Source organism: Bos taurus, chromosome 20 (assembly GCF_002263795.3).
Source record: "Bos taurus isolate L1 Dominette 01449 registration number 42190680 breed Hereford chromosome 20, ARS-UCD2.0, whole genome shotgun sequence".
NCBI classification, from domain to species: domain Eukaryota; kingdom Metazoa; phylum Chordata; class Mammalia; order Artiodactyla; family Bovidae; genus Bos; species Bos taurus.
In genome coordinates, this window is record NC_037347.1 from 39719228 (window position 1) to 39732458 (window position 13231).

Consider the following 13231-nt stretch of genomic DNA (forward strand, 5'->3'; position numbering starts at 1 on the left):
GGCAAAACTATATGAGTTCTCTTTATTATCACAAAGAGCTTAGCGAGACTTCCCTGGTGGTCCAGCGGTTAAGAATGCACAACGAAGAAGACGTGAGTTCAATTGCTGGTTGGGGAACTAAGGTCCCACACGATGCAGGGCAACTAAGCTGGTGCCACAACTCCAGAAGCCAGCTCACCGCAAGGAAGACCCAGCAGGCCAAGAGAAAAAAAAAGAGTTAGGAAAGTCCACCTTCTCTTTGGCTGAATTCATTAAAATGTGGCAAGCATCCTAAAGGCAATGACAGTTTTCTCCAGTCTGATCTACTTGGAGGAGGGTGTTTGGTTGGAATCTTTGCATTTCTTTCATTTTAATCAAGAATGTGTCAGAAGGAAGAGGAGCCAGAGACAATTTTCTTTTAATATGAAGCAGGATGTCAGATATTCATCTGGCCAGAAGCGACTTCATCCACTTTGATCTAACTCTGGCTTTTGAAAACTCCAGGGAAAAGGAAATGAAACCTACGATGGGGAGATGCTTTTGCTAAACCCAGAGACTCTGAACCTGAATCCAGCTCAGTGTTCTGGAGTCACCCAACTACCTTCTGCTGCCGGAGCCAGAACGGGAAATGAGTTCCTTTAAGTGGGGGAAATATGAACTGTATAATGAGAGTGCATAGCTCTCTCGATGGCCCTGAACACGTTCCCACTGCCATTTCAGATGGAACTGATGCAGTTAAGCCCGAATTTCCTGGCAAGCCCGGGAGGAGTTTTTTCCAAAAGACATCTTAGACCACAAAGGAGCAGCCTTTCCATGTCTAATCGCAAAAGCAAACCGCTGGACACATGCTGCCTGTTTCCAGCTGGTTGTGTATGTTCCCTTCACACTTTCACAAAAAAACGTGCCAAGGTGTGACATTTATGAACCCCACCAACTGGGAGCTGTGCACACAAATCGTTTTGCCTGTGGTATGGGAAAGTGATGAATGGGGCCCCTTCTGCCCGCGGAGGAGGACCGCTCTCCCTCTGGCTTGCCTGCTGCCTTATTTATTACACACTGAACTATAAAAACCGCCCGGCCGGAGGCAGCTCTGATCTCCAGCCCCTGGCGCTTGCCCGAGGAGACCACGGCGGCCAGAGCCCCAGCCGTCTTCCCCGGGAAGCTCTGTGGCTCTGTTGAGAACCATGCTGGGGAGGCAGCTCGTCTATTGGCACCTTCTGGCTTTGCTTTTCCTCCCTTTTTGCCTGTGTCAAGATGAATACATGGAGGTGAGCGGAAGAGCTAATAAAGTGGTGGCGCGAATAGTGCAAAGCCATCAGCAGACTGGCCGTAGCGGCTCCAGAAGGGAGAAAGTGAGAGAGCGGAGCCATCCTAGAACTGGGACTGTGGATAATAACACTTCTACAGACCTAAAATCCCTGAGGCCGGATGAGCTACCGCCCCCCGAGGTAGATGACCTAGCCCAGATCACCCCATTCTGGGGCCAGGTACTCGGAATTCTCTTTTAAGGGTTACTGTCAAAGCTTCATGAGTTTTGTTGTCTTTGCTCTTTTATTTTATTTTTTTTCAGCTGTGATTCCCGGGAACAGTGCTTTCCAGAAGCTGGCTGAACTGCTCGCGGGTCTGTCTCTCTGGCTTGCTATGGGATGCTAGGGGCGCTGGCAGTGTGCGTTAGACACTCAGCAGAGGTAGCACTGATGTACTGAGATAAAGAGAAGCCACAGACGCCCCATCAGAAAGGGGAGTGGAGCATCAGCCCTGCTCTGCTGTGGTTTTGTTTCTTTCTTGCTCTGTTGGTGTGGAAAGGAGGAGGAGAGCTGACCTTTGCCGATAGACGGGTTGCTGGAGATAATCATTTACAGATCATAAATTGGACTTTCTTAATTCTTCCTGGCAGAGAGAAGCTGCCCTTTGAGTTTTTCATTTGATTTGCGAGTTTACTGTGACATTTCATGCCAGGCTTGATTATTTGATTTAATAGCACTCTATTTTCACTTTGTTTTAAAAAGGAGTTAAAACAAAAACATATATCTGTATTTAAAATGCAGACCTCATGCTATTGTATGACCCAGGGCCTACTAATCAGAGGATTTGTGTAAAATGCTGAGTATAAGCTCAGCATCTAAGGAGGCATCTTTAACTCTTTGAGGGTGGTGTGGGAGTGAGTTCATGTTTTAGTGTAGTGAATAGCAAATGGATGAAACTCAATTTCATTGAAAACATTAAGAACAGGAAGACACAGGTTTTTAACTGTCTATTATTTTTTATTTAAAAAATTTAATTGAGGTATATATAACATGATATTAGTCTCAGGTATACAACATAAGGAAGAAGAAGATTTTGATTTGCCTTCCAGGAATCAGCATGATGAAATCAGATGAGGGGGCAAGGAGAGTTACTCTGAATTATATGATTTTTGAACAGATAAATTTTACTATAAGAATTAACTGCTTCTGGTAGCTCAGCTGGTAAAGAACCTGCCTGAAATGTGTGAGACCCCAGTTCGATTCCTGGGTTGGGAAGATCCCCTGGAGAAGGGAATGGCAACCCACTCCTGTTTTCTAGCCAGGAGAATCCCATGAACAGAGGAGTCTGGTGGGCTACAGTCCATGGGGTCACAGAGTGGGACACGACTGAAGTGACTGAGCATGCAAAGCAATTGAGCATGCACACACACATGCATTGGATAGGCCCTGAAAACGTCCATGCCGCTGAAATCTCAGCCTTGCCAACCACAGACTGACGTGTGGGTTGAGACCGGTAGAAGATCACACCAAGATCACAGGCAGAAGCAGTTGTGGATCTGAGACAAACCTGGACTTCTGACTTGACCACAGATACAGTTGTTCAAACCGTTCTGTGGGGCCTGGTTGAACTGGTGGAGCTGCGGGAGAAAAGATAAACTCTATACACAATCCTGTTTGTTTATTTATTTATTTTGGCCATGCTGTGTGGCAAGTGAGATCTTAGTTCCCCAACCAGGGACGAATCTGTGTCCCCTGCAGTGGAAGTGAGAAGCCCTAACCACTGGTCCACCAGGGAAGTCCCCAGTCCTGTTTTTTGAAGGCCACTTTTAGAGATTATCCTTTCATCTGATAGTCTTTTGGCTGAAGAGTGATTAATACTGATTTGTGTTTATCAGTGGTGAAGATATCTGTGCTTTTGTCTGAGCCTTGATCTGGACTTTCCACTTCAGTAAATGGGCTCTCTGCTGGATCCTTCTTGGCCATGGCTGTGTGAGCCCCCAGAGGCAGCAGAAGGCAGATGAGGGCTGTCATGGGTCATTATTTCTTGGCATCCAGCAGGCCACTGAAATTCAAATTTCTGTTCCATGCTGCCTGCTAGCGGCCCTAGGCATCTAGCATATTAAAATCAGATGAGGTGGGTAAGAAGCCTTTTTGGGGTTTCCTTTTTTTTTTCTTTTGAAGGGGGGTGCTTTTAAACTCCCTTGGATTCCTACAGTATTTCCAAATCAGCCCCCAACAGGAGTCACTGTGGAGATTTAGCCACTGATACTCTAGAAGTTTTAGTACAATTCTCTGCCCATGGATATGGAGCCCCGTGTTGAATTTAGGATTTTTCTGTGTGCTTCCTTCTTTCCTCACTCCCCCAACTTCCCACCTCTTCTCTTAATCCTCATTCACTCCTTTACTAATCTTTTTTTTTTTTCCTTCACCAATCTTTTCCTGTGCTTCTCTGTGAGTCACATTTTAGGATGGGGATAGATACACTCAAGCTTCTATTGCTGAACAGTTCTGAAGGGCTCTCGTGGGGATAAATTAACAGATAATTCAATGCCATGTGATAAAGTTCACACACAAAAGACTGTTGGGAGGAAAGGGTCAGAATGGTGGTGGCTGTTGAGTTGAATCTCAAAGGATGAGACAAAAAGGATGGCTATTCACAGAAAAGATAAAATAAATTTGTGTGACAGAAAGAGCCTTGAGAGAGCCTGGAGGAGTGGGTGTCAGTGGAGTGCCTGGGCTGTGGGAGGAAGACACCCATGATTTTAGTGCCGTTTGATGGATTCTGTTGACCGGTTAAAAAGCTTAGACCTTATTTTGCAAGCAGAAGTTTTGTTCGTGCATAGCAGGGCAGTGAAGTCAGGGTTGTGTTCTAAAAAGAGGACTCTGGCCATAGGGTTTGTGCAAAGATGTGTAGAGGTGGGGGACCACTCTCCCAGGGAGACCTGCTCTCCCTTTTCCTGGCATTTTCTTCTCTGCAGCTCTTCACCATTTCCACCTTTATCAACCTTCCCTGCTCTTCCTAGGCGCCTGTCTCTCCCTCCTCCACTTCCCTTCACTTTCTTTATCTTCGCTTTTCCCTTTCCACAGAAGGAGCCGTGGACCCTTTTTCCTGAAGTCATTTCCCAATAGTAGAGCTTCATTCTCGATAGCTGCCCCTAGGCCTCCATCCTCAGAATAGATGAAACCCGTCTTAGGGACTTTCTTCCTCTCATACCACACATTTGCATGATCTTCGTGCTCAAATTTGACCTAATTTTGGGAAGAGTCAATAGCAAGGTGACCTGCAGAACTACCTAGAATGTGAATCTCCCTTGCCTGGGAGAAAACTTCTCAACTAACACATCCTGTCTAATTTGTTCCAAGGCTCACAGACATTGTTCCATTTGATTGATTTTTCAAAGACCAGGCCAGAGGGAGGACCGTGTTGTGAAATGTTCCAAGAGGGTTCTTAGGAGGGGGCCCACATAGTGATCAGAAATCTCTCCCTGTTTTGGTGGTAGCTCTGTGCTCTCAACTTCCCTGATGGCTCAGTAGTAAAGAATCTGCCTAGCAACGCAGGGGATGCAGGAGACACGGATTCAATCCCTGGGTCGGGAAGATCCCCTTGAGAAATGGCAACCCACTCCAGTATTCTTGCCTGGGAAATCCCACAGACAGAGGAGCCTGGCAGGCTACAGTCCACGGAGTCGTAAACGAGTCAGACTCAACTTAGCGGCTAAACAACAACCGTGCTCTCCAAGTGCTTGGGTGTGCACCTCATCTCCTGGAGCTGATTTCCTGTGCCCAGACACTAGCCTTCAAAACAAAAGCTTTCTAAGTCACCATCTGAGGCTTTGGGAAAGACTTCAGTATCATTGTTTGTGTTATAGAGCTGGAAGGAAATTTCATGACCATTTTTACCCTGTCCTCTAATTTAGTGGACAAGAAAAATGATGTCTGGGAGAAAATGACTTCATGAAAGTCACACAGACCTGTAATGGGAGTTCTGGTTCCAGTCCAGTTCTCTTTCTGACATTCTTGGTTGTCTCAGTTTTTAAATTCTATTTTTAAATAAATGGTTCCACTTCAGGATTTTCCCTCATCCCCACCCATCTCCTTCCCTTAAATTCATTATTGGCAGAGCTTAGAATTTCTTGGAGCTTAAAAATCTGTATTTCATATTAGCAAAATTATACCAGGAAATTACAGAATACTTACTCCTCAGATTTCATCTTTGGATTAGAAGGTGGGGCAGTCTGCAGTGTCTGACTTCCCAAGTGTCTGAAATCCCTTGTCTCCAACCAATTGCTTTGGCTAATTTTCTTTTCCTCTACCGGCTTCGTAGAAGGTTTTCGTAGACTCCCATACCTGTCCAGGGTTGGGTCTGAGGGACTGAAGACTAGACCAGGAGACTGGTCCAAATCCTAGCTCCTGAAACCTTGAGTCTGGGCTCTCAGCTGTTGCAGCTTTTGCTGGACTACAGATGAGGCATTTGTTTCTTAATATTATAACTAGGTGGGAACCTGTTTAAATAAAAAAGAAATAAGAGTCAGGGAAAAAATTCTAGCTTGTTTTATGTTTTGTTTGTGCAAATTTAGTTTTTAAAAATAATTTTATCAGAGTATAGTTGATTTGCAATGTTGTGTTACTTTCAGGTGTACAGCAAAGTGAATCAGTTATACATATACATGGGGTTTTCCAGGTGGTGATAATGGTAAAGAACCTGCCTACTAATACAAGAGACATATGAGGCTCTGGTTCAATCCCTGGGTTGGGAAGGTCCCCTGGAGGACGAAATGGCAACCCACTCCAGTATTCTTGCCTGGAGAATCCAATGGACAGAGGAGCCTGGAAGGCTCGTAGGGTTGCAAAGAGTAGGCCATAACTGAAGCAACTTAGCACACATACACTCTTTCTTAAAAAGTTATTTATTTATTCATTTTATTCTGGCTCCACTGGGTCTTCATTGCCATGCATGGGCTTTGGCTAGTTGCTGTGAGCGGGGACTCCTCCCTAGTTGTGGTGTTTGGGCTTCTCACTGTGGTGGTTTCTCTTGTTGCAGAGCATCAGCTCTAGGGCACGTGGGCTCAGTGGTTGCGGCGCACAGGCTCAGTTGACCCACAGCACATGGAATCTTCCCTGACCAGGGATCAAACCGGTCTCTTGCATTGGCAGGCAGATTCTTAACCACTGGACCACAAGGGATGTTCTATCCATTCTTTTTTAGATTCTTTTCTCATACAGGCTATTACAGAGTATTGAGTAGAATTTGCTGCGCTGTGAATGTCTAGAGGTGCAACAACGTGAAGCGCTGATACATTGTTCTGCTTGGATTTCTAATGGCAGAGAAAACTTGAATTTTAAATGACTTCTTCCTCCCTCCTTTTCTTCATCTCTCTCTCTTCCTTCCTTCCTCTCTCACCCCATCCCTTCCTTTTAAAAAATGAATCCCTTAGCAACAACATGCTATTTTCAAAAAAACTTTGATTTTTAATTGGTGTCAAGGAAAGTTTCCACAAGTTTTTTGTATGCTATCTATAATTAAAAGTTGCCCATTTAGAAGAGACTCAAAGTTTTATGAATGACTCTAACTCTTTTGCGGTTCAACTTCTGCAAAATCTCTACCTCCTTGACAGTAAGCCCAAATTTTAGACATTTATCATTGATACGTAAGTGTTGAACTCAGAGTCATATCTGAATACATTTAATATTCATTAAGCAAGGCTTCAACAGTACGTGAACCGAGAACTTTCAGATGTTCAAGCTGGATTTAGAAAAGGCAGAGGAACCAGAGATCAAATTGCCAACATCTGTTGGATCATAGAAAAAGCAGGAGAGTTCCAGAAAAACATCTACTTCTGTTTCATTGACTACACCAAAGCCTTTAACTGTGTTTATCACAACAAACTGTGGAAAATTCTTTAAGAGATGGGAATACCAGACCACCTTAGCTGCCTCCTGAGAAATCTGTGTGCAGGTCATGAAGAAACAGAACTGGACATGGAGCAACAGACTGGTTCCAAATCAGGAAAGGAGTACGTCAAGGCTGTGTATTGTCACCCTGATTATTTAACTTATATGCAGAGTACATCATATGAAATGCCAGGCTGAATGAAGCACAAACTAGAATCAAGATTGCAGGGAGAAATATCAATAACCTCAGATATGCAGATTACACCACCCTTATGGCAGAAAGCGAAGAAGAACTAAAGAGCCTCTTGATGAAAGTGAAAGAGGGCAGTGAAAAGCTGGCTTAAAACTCAACATTCAGAAAACGAAGATCATGGCATCTGGTCCCATCACTTCAAGGCAAATAGAAATGGGGAAACAATGGAAACAGTGACAGACTTTATCATTTTGAGTTCCAAAATTACTGCAGATGGTGACTGCAGCCATGAAATTAAAAGATGCTTGCTCCTTGGAAGAAAAGCTATGACATGGAGAAGGAAATGGCAATCCACTCCAGTATTCTTGCCTGGAGAATCCCATGGAGGGAGGAGCCTGGTAGGCTACAGTCCATGGGGTCGCAAAGAGTCAGACATGACTGAGCGACGCGACTTCACTTCACTTTCTAGACAAAGTGACAGATACTGTCGGTCACGAAGCAAGATACGTGGTGTGGGTCTTCTCCCCCCGGCTGTCTCTCATGTGGACGTCCCGACCCCGAGTGTGTCCCAGCCGCCTGACTCGGCCTGTCCGAGCAACTGGTGCCTCTTAGGTCAAGATCCTTGTGGACAGAGGGGGACATGCACGATTACTTGAATTAAGTGATGGTTACAGAAAACAGAAGATGCTCAGTCGCTGGAAGTCTGGAGGCGGGCTTGCTGTGCACATGGGCTCCTGAGGACCCAGCGCCCATGGCTGAGCTGCCTCTGGGGTCACAGCCCTGGAGCCACTTTCATTCTCGAAAAGTTCACCAGCTGCGCCCACTGGGTCTCGGGCTGCTGTCAGACAAGGCTGGTGGCCTGAAGGGAGCCCTCCTGAGTAGAGGGCAGGAGTTACCATGTGGACGGAGTCTTCAGTCCCCACTGCAATTCACCTCCAGTGCGTTCTCCCGACACTGCTTCCAGCAGAGCATGCTCTTCCCAGAGCCGAGCTCTGCGCCTCCCCTGACGACAGGCACAGACGCAGGTGAGGGGAGAGCACAGGGGCCTTGGGCAGGAAAGGGGCCACGTCTCACCTCAGCACTGAGGAGGGGTGAGGGGTGGAATCCAGAACACGCCAACCTCCGTCAAGGAGGCACAAAGAAGCGCTTTTACTCTGAGGAAATGGACAACTAAGACATCAGGAGAAACAGGAGGCCCAGGAAAACAGCGAGCTGCTGTCTGTCCCTTTGGAGCTGGCAAAGGACCCAGCCCCTCCAGACTCAGTGGGCGAGGAGGTGTCAGCCTGCCATGGGCAGGCAGCGTCAGCACGCGCTCTGGCCGTGGGTCACACTTCAGCTGCGAGGTCTCCCGTGAGCGTGTGCCCCGTGCATTGGGAGGGCCCCGCAGGACACACCAGTGCCGCATCTGACACCAGACACAGGCGGCGGTGCTGACGTCCCGGAGGCACCCTGGGACCAACCGGGCTTTTGCAGGCCCAGACTGCTACCAGTTACCACAGAGAACATAAATCAGCATTCTTTAATTCTGGTGTTTTCCTCAAGAAACCTTGAGTGGCTTTCGCCAAGTGATCAGAAGTCATGACATTCAATAGCACATTAAGACTGCCGGAGACCCACCAACCAGAACCAGCAAGGGCTTGGAACAGAGAAATCCCCGCTCAAAGGCAAAGCCGCCTGGGTCACCACTGAGCACTGCGCCCGGCCCGCCTCACTCCTCCTGCCATGGAGGACGTGGACCCCAGATCCCAGCCTCCGCCCGCTGCTCACAAGCAACCCGGCTCCCATTGGAGCTTCAGCACCTTCAGCCAGTGGGTTTGAGGATCCAGAGTTTAAAAATGTAAACGCTGGAAGGAAAGCGTTATAAAAGGGAAAAGGACGATGCCCATGCAGCAGACCACACGTGAGGAGGAAGACAAGCTCCAGGACAGGAGCCCCACCTGCTCTCCTCAGGCTCCTCAGTCCAGATGCAGAGCTCAACACCTCCCTCCCCAGGAGTCACAGGGCACGCCTGGGGCAGTGCACACACACACGCACATGGACACACATATGCTCCAGGCCCTTCTGGCCAACTTGTAAACAGTACTGCTTTAGGAAGATTTAATTTCAAAAAATAAAAATAATAAAGTGCAAAAAAAAAAAAAAAAAGCTATGACAAATCTAGACAGCATATTAAAGAGCAGAGACATTACTTTGCCAACAAAGGTCCATCTAGTCAAAGCTGTGGTTTTTCCAGTAGTCATGTATGGATGTGAGAGGTGGGCCATAAAGAAAGCTGAGCACCAAAGAATTGATTCTTTTGAACTATGGTATTGGAGAAGACCCTTGAGAGTCCCTTGGACTGCAAGGAGATCCAACCAGTCAATCCCAAAGGAAGTCAACCCTGAATATTCATTGGAAGGACTGATGCTGAAGCTCCAATACTTTGGCCGGCCTGATGCGAATAACTGACTCATGGAAAAGACCCTAATGGTGGGAAAGATTGAAGGCAGGAAGTGAAGGGGATGACAGGGGATGAGATGGTTGAATGGCATCACTGACTCAATGGACATTCAATCCTGATTCAAACAATGCAATAATCACTTAAATTTTCAAGTGGAATATGAAACAGATCTGCATGTTAAAGGCAGAAGTTTAAAAAAGTGAAATTGCTTCAAGTTGTAAATAATTAATAATAACTTTTTGGAGTCATGAATCTTAATTTTCTAAGGCAATTTTTGTGTGCTGTGACTGTTGGAAAAACTAGAGTTGCAATTTAAAATTTCTAAGAACTTTTAACATAGTAGTATCATGAATATACATAGTCTTAATTACTGTATTTGATGCTGGTAATTTTATCATTTGTGGGTCATCTACTCAGTTTAGCTATGTCTGAGACTATAGACAGTTGGAAAAGAAAAGGAATGTTTCCAAGTCTACTTCTGAAGGAGATTTCTCTTTTCCCATAGCTTCTGGAACATACTTTCTTGAAACACTGCCCCCATCCTCCACTCCCACTCCCACTTTCCAAGGAGCCTGTTCTTCTACCCACTCTGTTGTTTCCTTTGCCTTCTGATCATCACCTCACCTGAGCTATTCCCTGACTCCTTTGCCATTGACATACCCACCCCACACCTTCTTTTCTGATGTTGTTGTGGGTTGTTTGGAATTAAACTTACCTAGGCACCAAAGCCAGAGGAAATTCAAAAGTTCTAAGTACTCACATGTGCCTTTCTTTGAAGTTTCTTTTTGTGTCTTTTTTTTTTAAGTCTCCACAAACCGGAGGACTGCCCCCAGACTGCAGCAAGTGTTGCCATGGAGACTACAGCTTCCGAGGCTACCAAGGACCCCCTGGACCTCCCGGTCCCCCTGGCATTCCAGGTAAGGATGAGAGAGATGCGTTATCTCCCGTCTACTTGCAGACCATACCAAATCAGGAGCCAGGGGTGAACCTCAGTGATCTGGGATCACTTGTGTATGATCCAGAGCTTGCGCATGGAAAATCCAAAAGAGAGTGGGGTAGGCAACTGAGTTTACTGAGTCCATGAGGTAGAAGTATATAAGATATAGTATTTATTATCCATACCATGCACAGAATCCCACAGGCATTAGGCATACTGGGACCTCAGCCTACATGCCAGGAGGCCCTTCACCAGCGTGGAATGTGGAATCACTGGAGCTTAACAGGTTCATACTTTTGTTTCAGTGTTTCTGCAACTGTGTGCTCCATAGGGCACTCTAGATCTAGCCTTCTGGGGATTTGGGAAGTGAGAGTGGGGAGGAGAGATTGCTGATCTGGGTTATAGTCATCTTCACAGTCCTTTTCACTGAATGACACATCCTTCTGTTTGATTCTAGGTCTAGCTGAGTTTGTCTTCCTCTAGCCTCTAGGCGCTCCATGCTCAGCTATCTCTCAGTTGACCCTTGTACTTCTCTTGGACTCATGGGAACATTTTTGGGCTAGAGCACCATATGGCGGCACGGGGTGTGCTGTCGAGCTCCACTGGGACCCTCTAGAGCCACCGCTCAGCCAAATCTACTCTACTGAGTGGGGCTCCAGGCATGGATCATTTGGGGAACTCTCTAGCCTCCTGGGTCAGGCAAGGAGAGGGCAGCCAGGTCCACGACCTCCAAATCTGAGGGCCTATGTGACTCTGTAGTCTCCAGGTCAATTCCTGGGAGTGCAACCTTTTCTCAAGGTTTGGCAAAAGTCCTCTTACTCTTCTCTTACTCCCATTGATGTTAGTAGTTAAAAAACAGTGAGACTTAATTTTTCTTAATACCTTTGAGAGGCTTCTCAAACAAAACCAAATATAGAACGAGCAAGTGCTCTGTTAGACTTTATGATTAGTAGCTTGGAACCTATGTCACTGACCATCATGGGCAGCAGGCAGCAGGTGCAGTGATTAGGGGTAGGGAACATTCAGACCCTCCTAAAATCTTCTTAGGTCTACACTCTTCTGAGGCCAGAGGATGGACTGGCTTTGACCTCATGTTTCCCATCAGAAACAGTTTTGTCATCAGCACGTTAACCTGCAAATACAGTCAAAGTTCATCAGTATGGAAGAATTGCAAGCTTGTTATGAAACCTGACCAAAGGTGGCACACAAAATAAATGGCAGAAGGGCCTGGAATTCAACAAGTGTAAAAATAAAGGAAGAGGTGTAGAAATTCCCTCTGAGTAAAGAGTTGAAATCATTATCCAAGTCTTGCTTTCAAGATTATTGTTATAATTTTCATCAATGATTTACTTTTCCTTCAGTTATAAAAGTGGTACATATTATTGTAGAAATTTTTAAAAATGCAGAAAGTTATATAGGATAATACAAAAATCACTTGTGTTCCATCCACTTAGAAAAAAGATTGCTATTGTTTGGTTGCTAAGTCCCGTCCAACTCTTTGCGACCCCATGGACTGTAGCCTGCCAGGCTCTTCTGTCCATGGGATTTCCCAGGCAAAATGAATCACTGTAAAATATTTTTATGTAATTTGTTATAGTTTTTCCCCCTTTGGATAAAGCATGTATATATATATACATATATATATGTATATGTAATATACATACCTACACGTAGTATCATGGGAACCCTGTTGATTCGTAGCCTCTTTTATCTAAAACATATGTTATTTAATATTTTTCTTCATCATTATTTTTTTTGTGACTATATAACATTATTTACTGGGATATATATATATATATACCGTTTTTAAACAATTCTGTTTACAAATCCTTTATTATTATTATTATTTTGGCTGTGCCATGCAGCTTGCAGGATTATAGTTCCCTGGCCAGGGATAGAACTCATGCCCCCTACGGTGAAAACACAGAGTTTTAAGCACTAGACCACCAGTGAATTCCCTACCATTTTAAAATTTTACCCTTTCACTATTGATGGACATTTAGGTGGTTTCTAATCTTTGCTATTATAAAGGATCCTTTGATAATCAGTCTTCTATGCAACTATTCTTCCAAGTCTTGCTTTATAGGAAAAATAGGCTTTAGAATCTGGAGACTTAAGAGTATCTAAGTCTGTTTTCATTGTTCCATTTAAGAGAGATCCTATTCCATGATGACCTCATGGCTGTGTTTAGGCTTGTTTCAAATGGTCCCCTTATGCCATTGAATCTGTATTATTGAAGAAAGGAACTATGTTTCTATAGAAATAGACAGTGAGTATGAGTGACTAGGCTTTCTCATGATGATGTCTGGTTGTTTAAGGAAACCATGGGAACAATGGCAATAACGGAGCCACTGGCCACGAAGGGGCCAAAGGTGAGAAAGGAGACAAAGGTGACCTGGGACCACGAGGGGAGCGTGGGCAGCATGGCCCCAAAGGAGAGAAGGGCTACCCGGGGATTCCACCAGAACTGCAGGTAAACCATCTTGGCACGTCTCCAGGTGACCCTTAGGGTCCAGGAGTCAGAAGGCTTGAGTGTTTTTTCA

The 13231-nt window shown here is 45.3% G+C and overlaps 1 protein-coding gene across 3 annotated transcripts in view; it reads left to right on the forward strand.

The window, feature by feature from the left end:
- The first annotated feature begins 930 nt into the window (after positions 1-930).
- Positions 931-13231, forward strand: part of C1QTNF3 (C1q and TNF related 3) — a 32511-nt gene continuing 20210 nt past the window's right edge. The window contains exons 1-3 of one of the 3 annotated variants that reach the window (XM_005221604.5): positions 931-1466; positions 10557-10668; positions 13007-13161. In XM_005221604.5, coding sequence (XP_005221661.1) covers positions 1164-1466; positions 10557-10668; positions 13007-13161 — 570 coding nt within the window. In that variant the 5' untranslated portion in view covers positions 931-1163. 3 annotated transcript variants of the gene reach the window in all.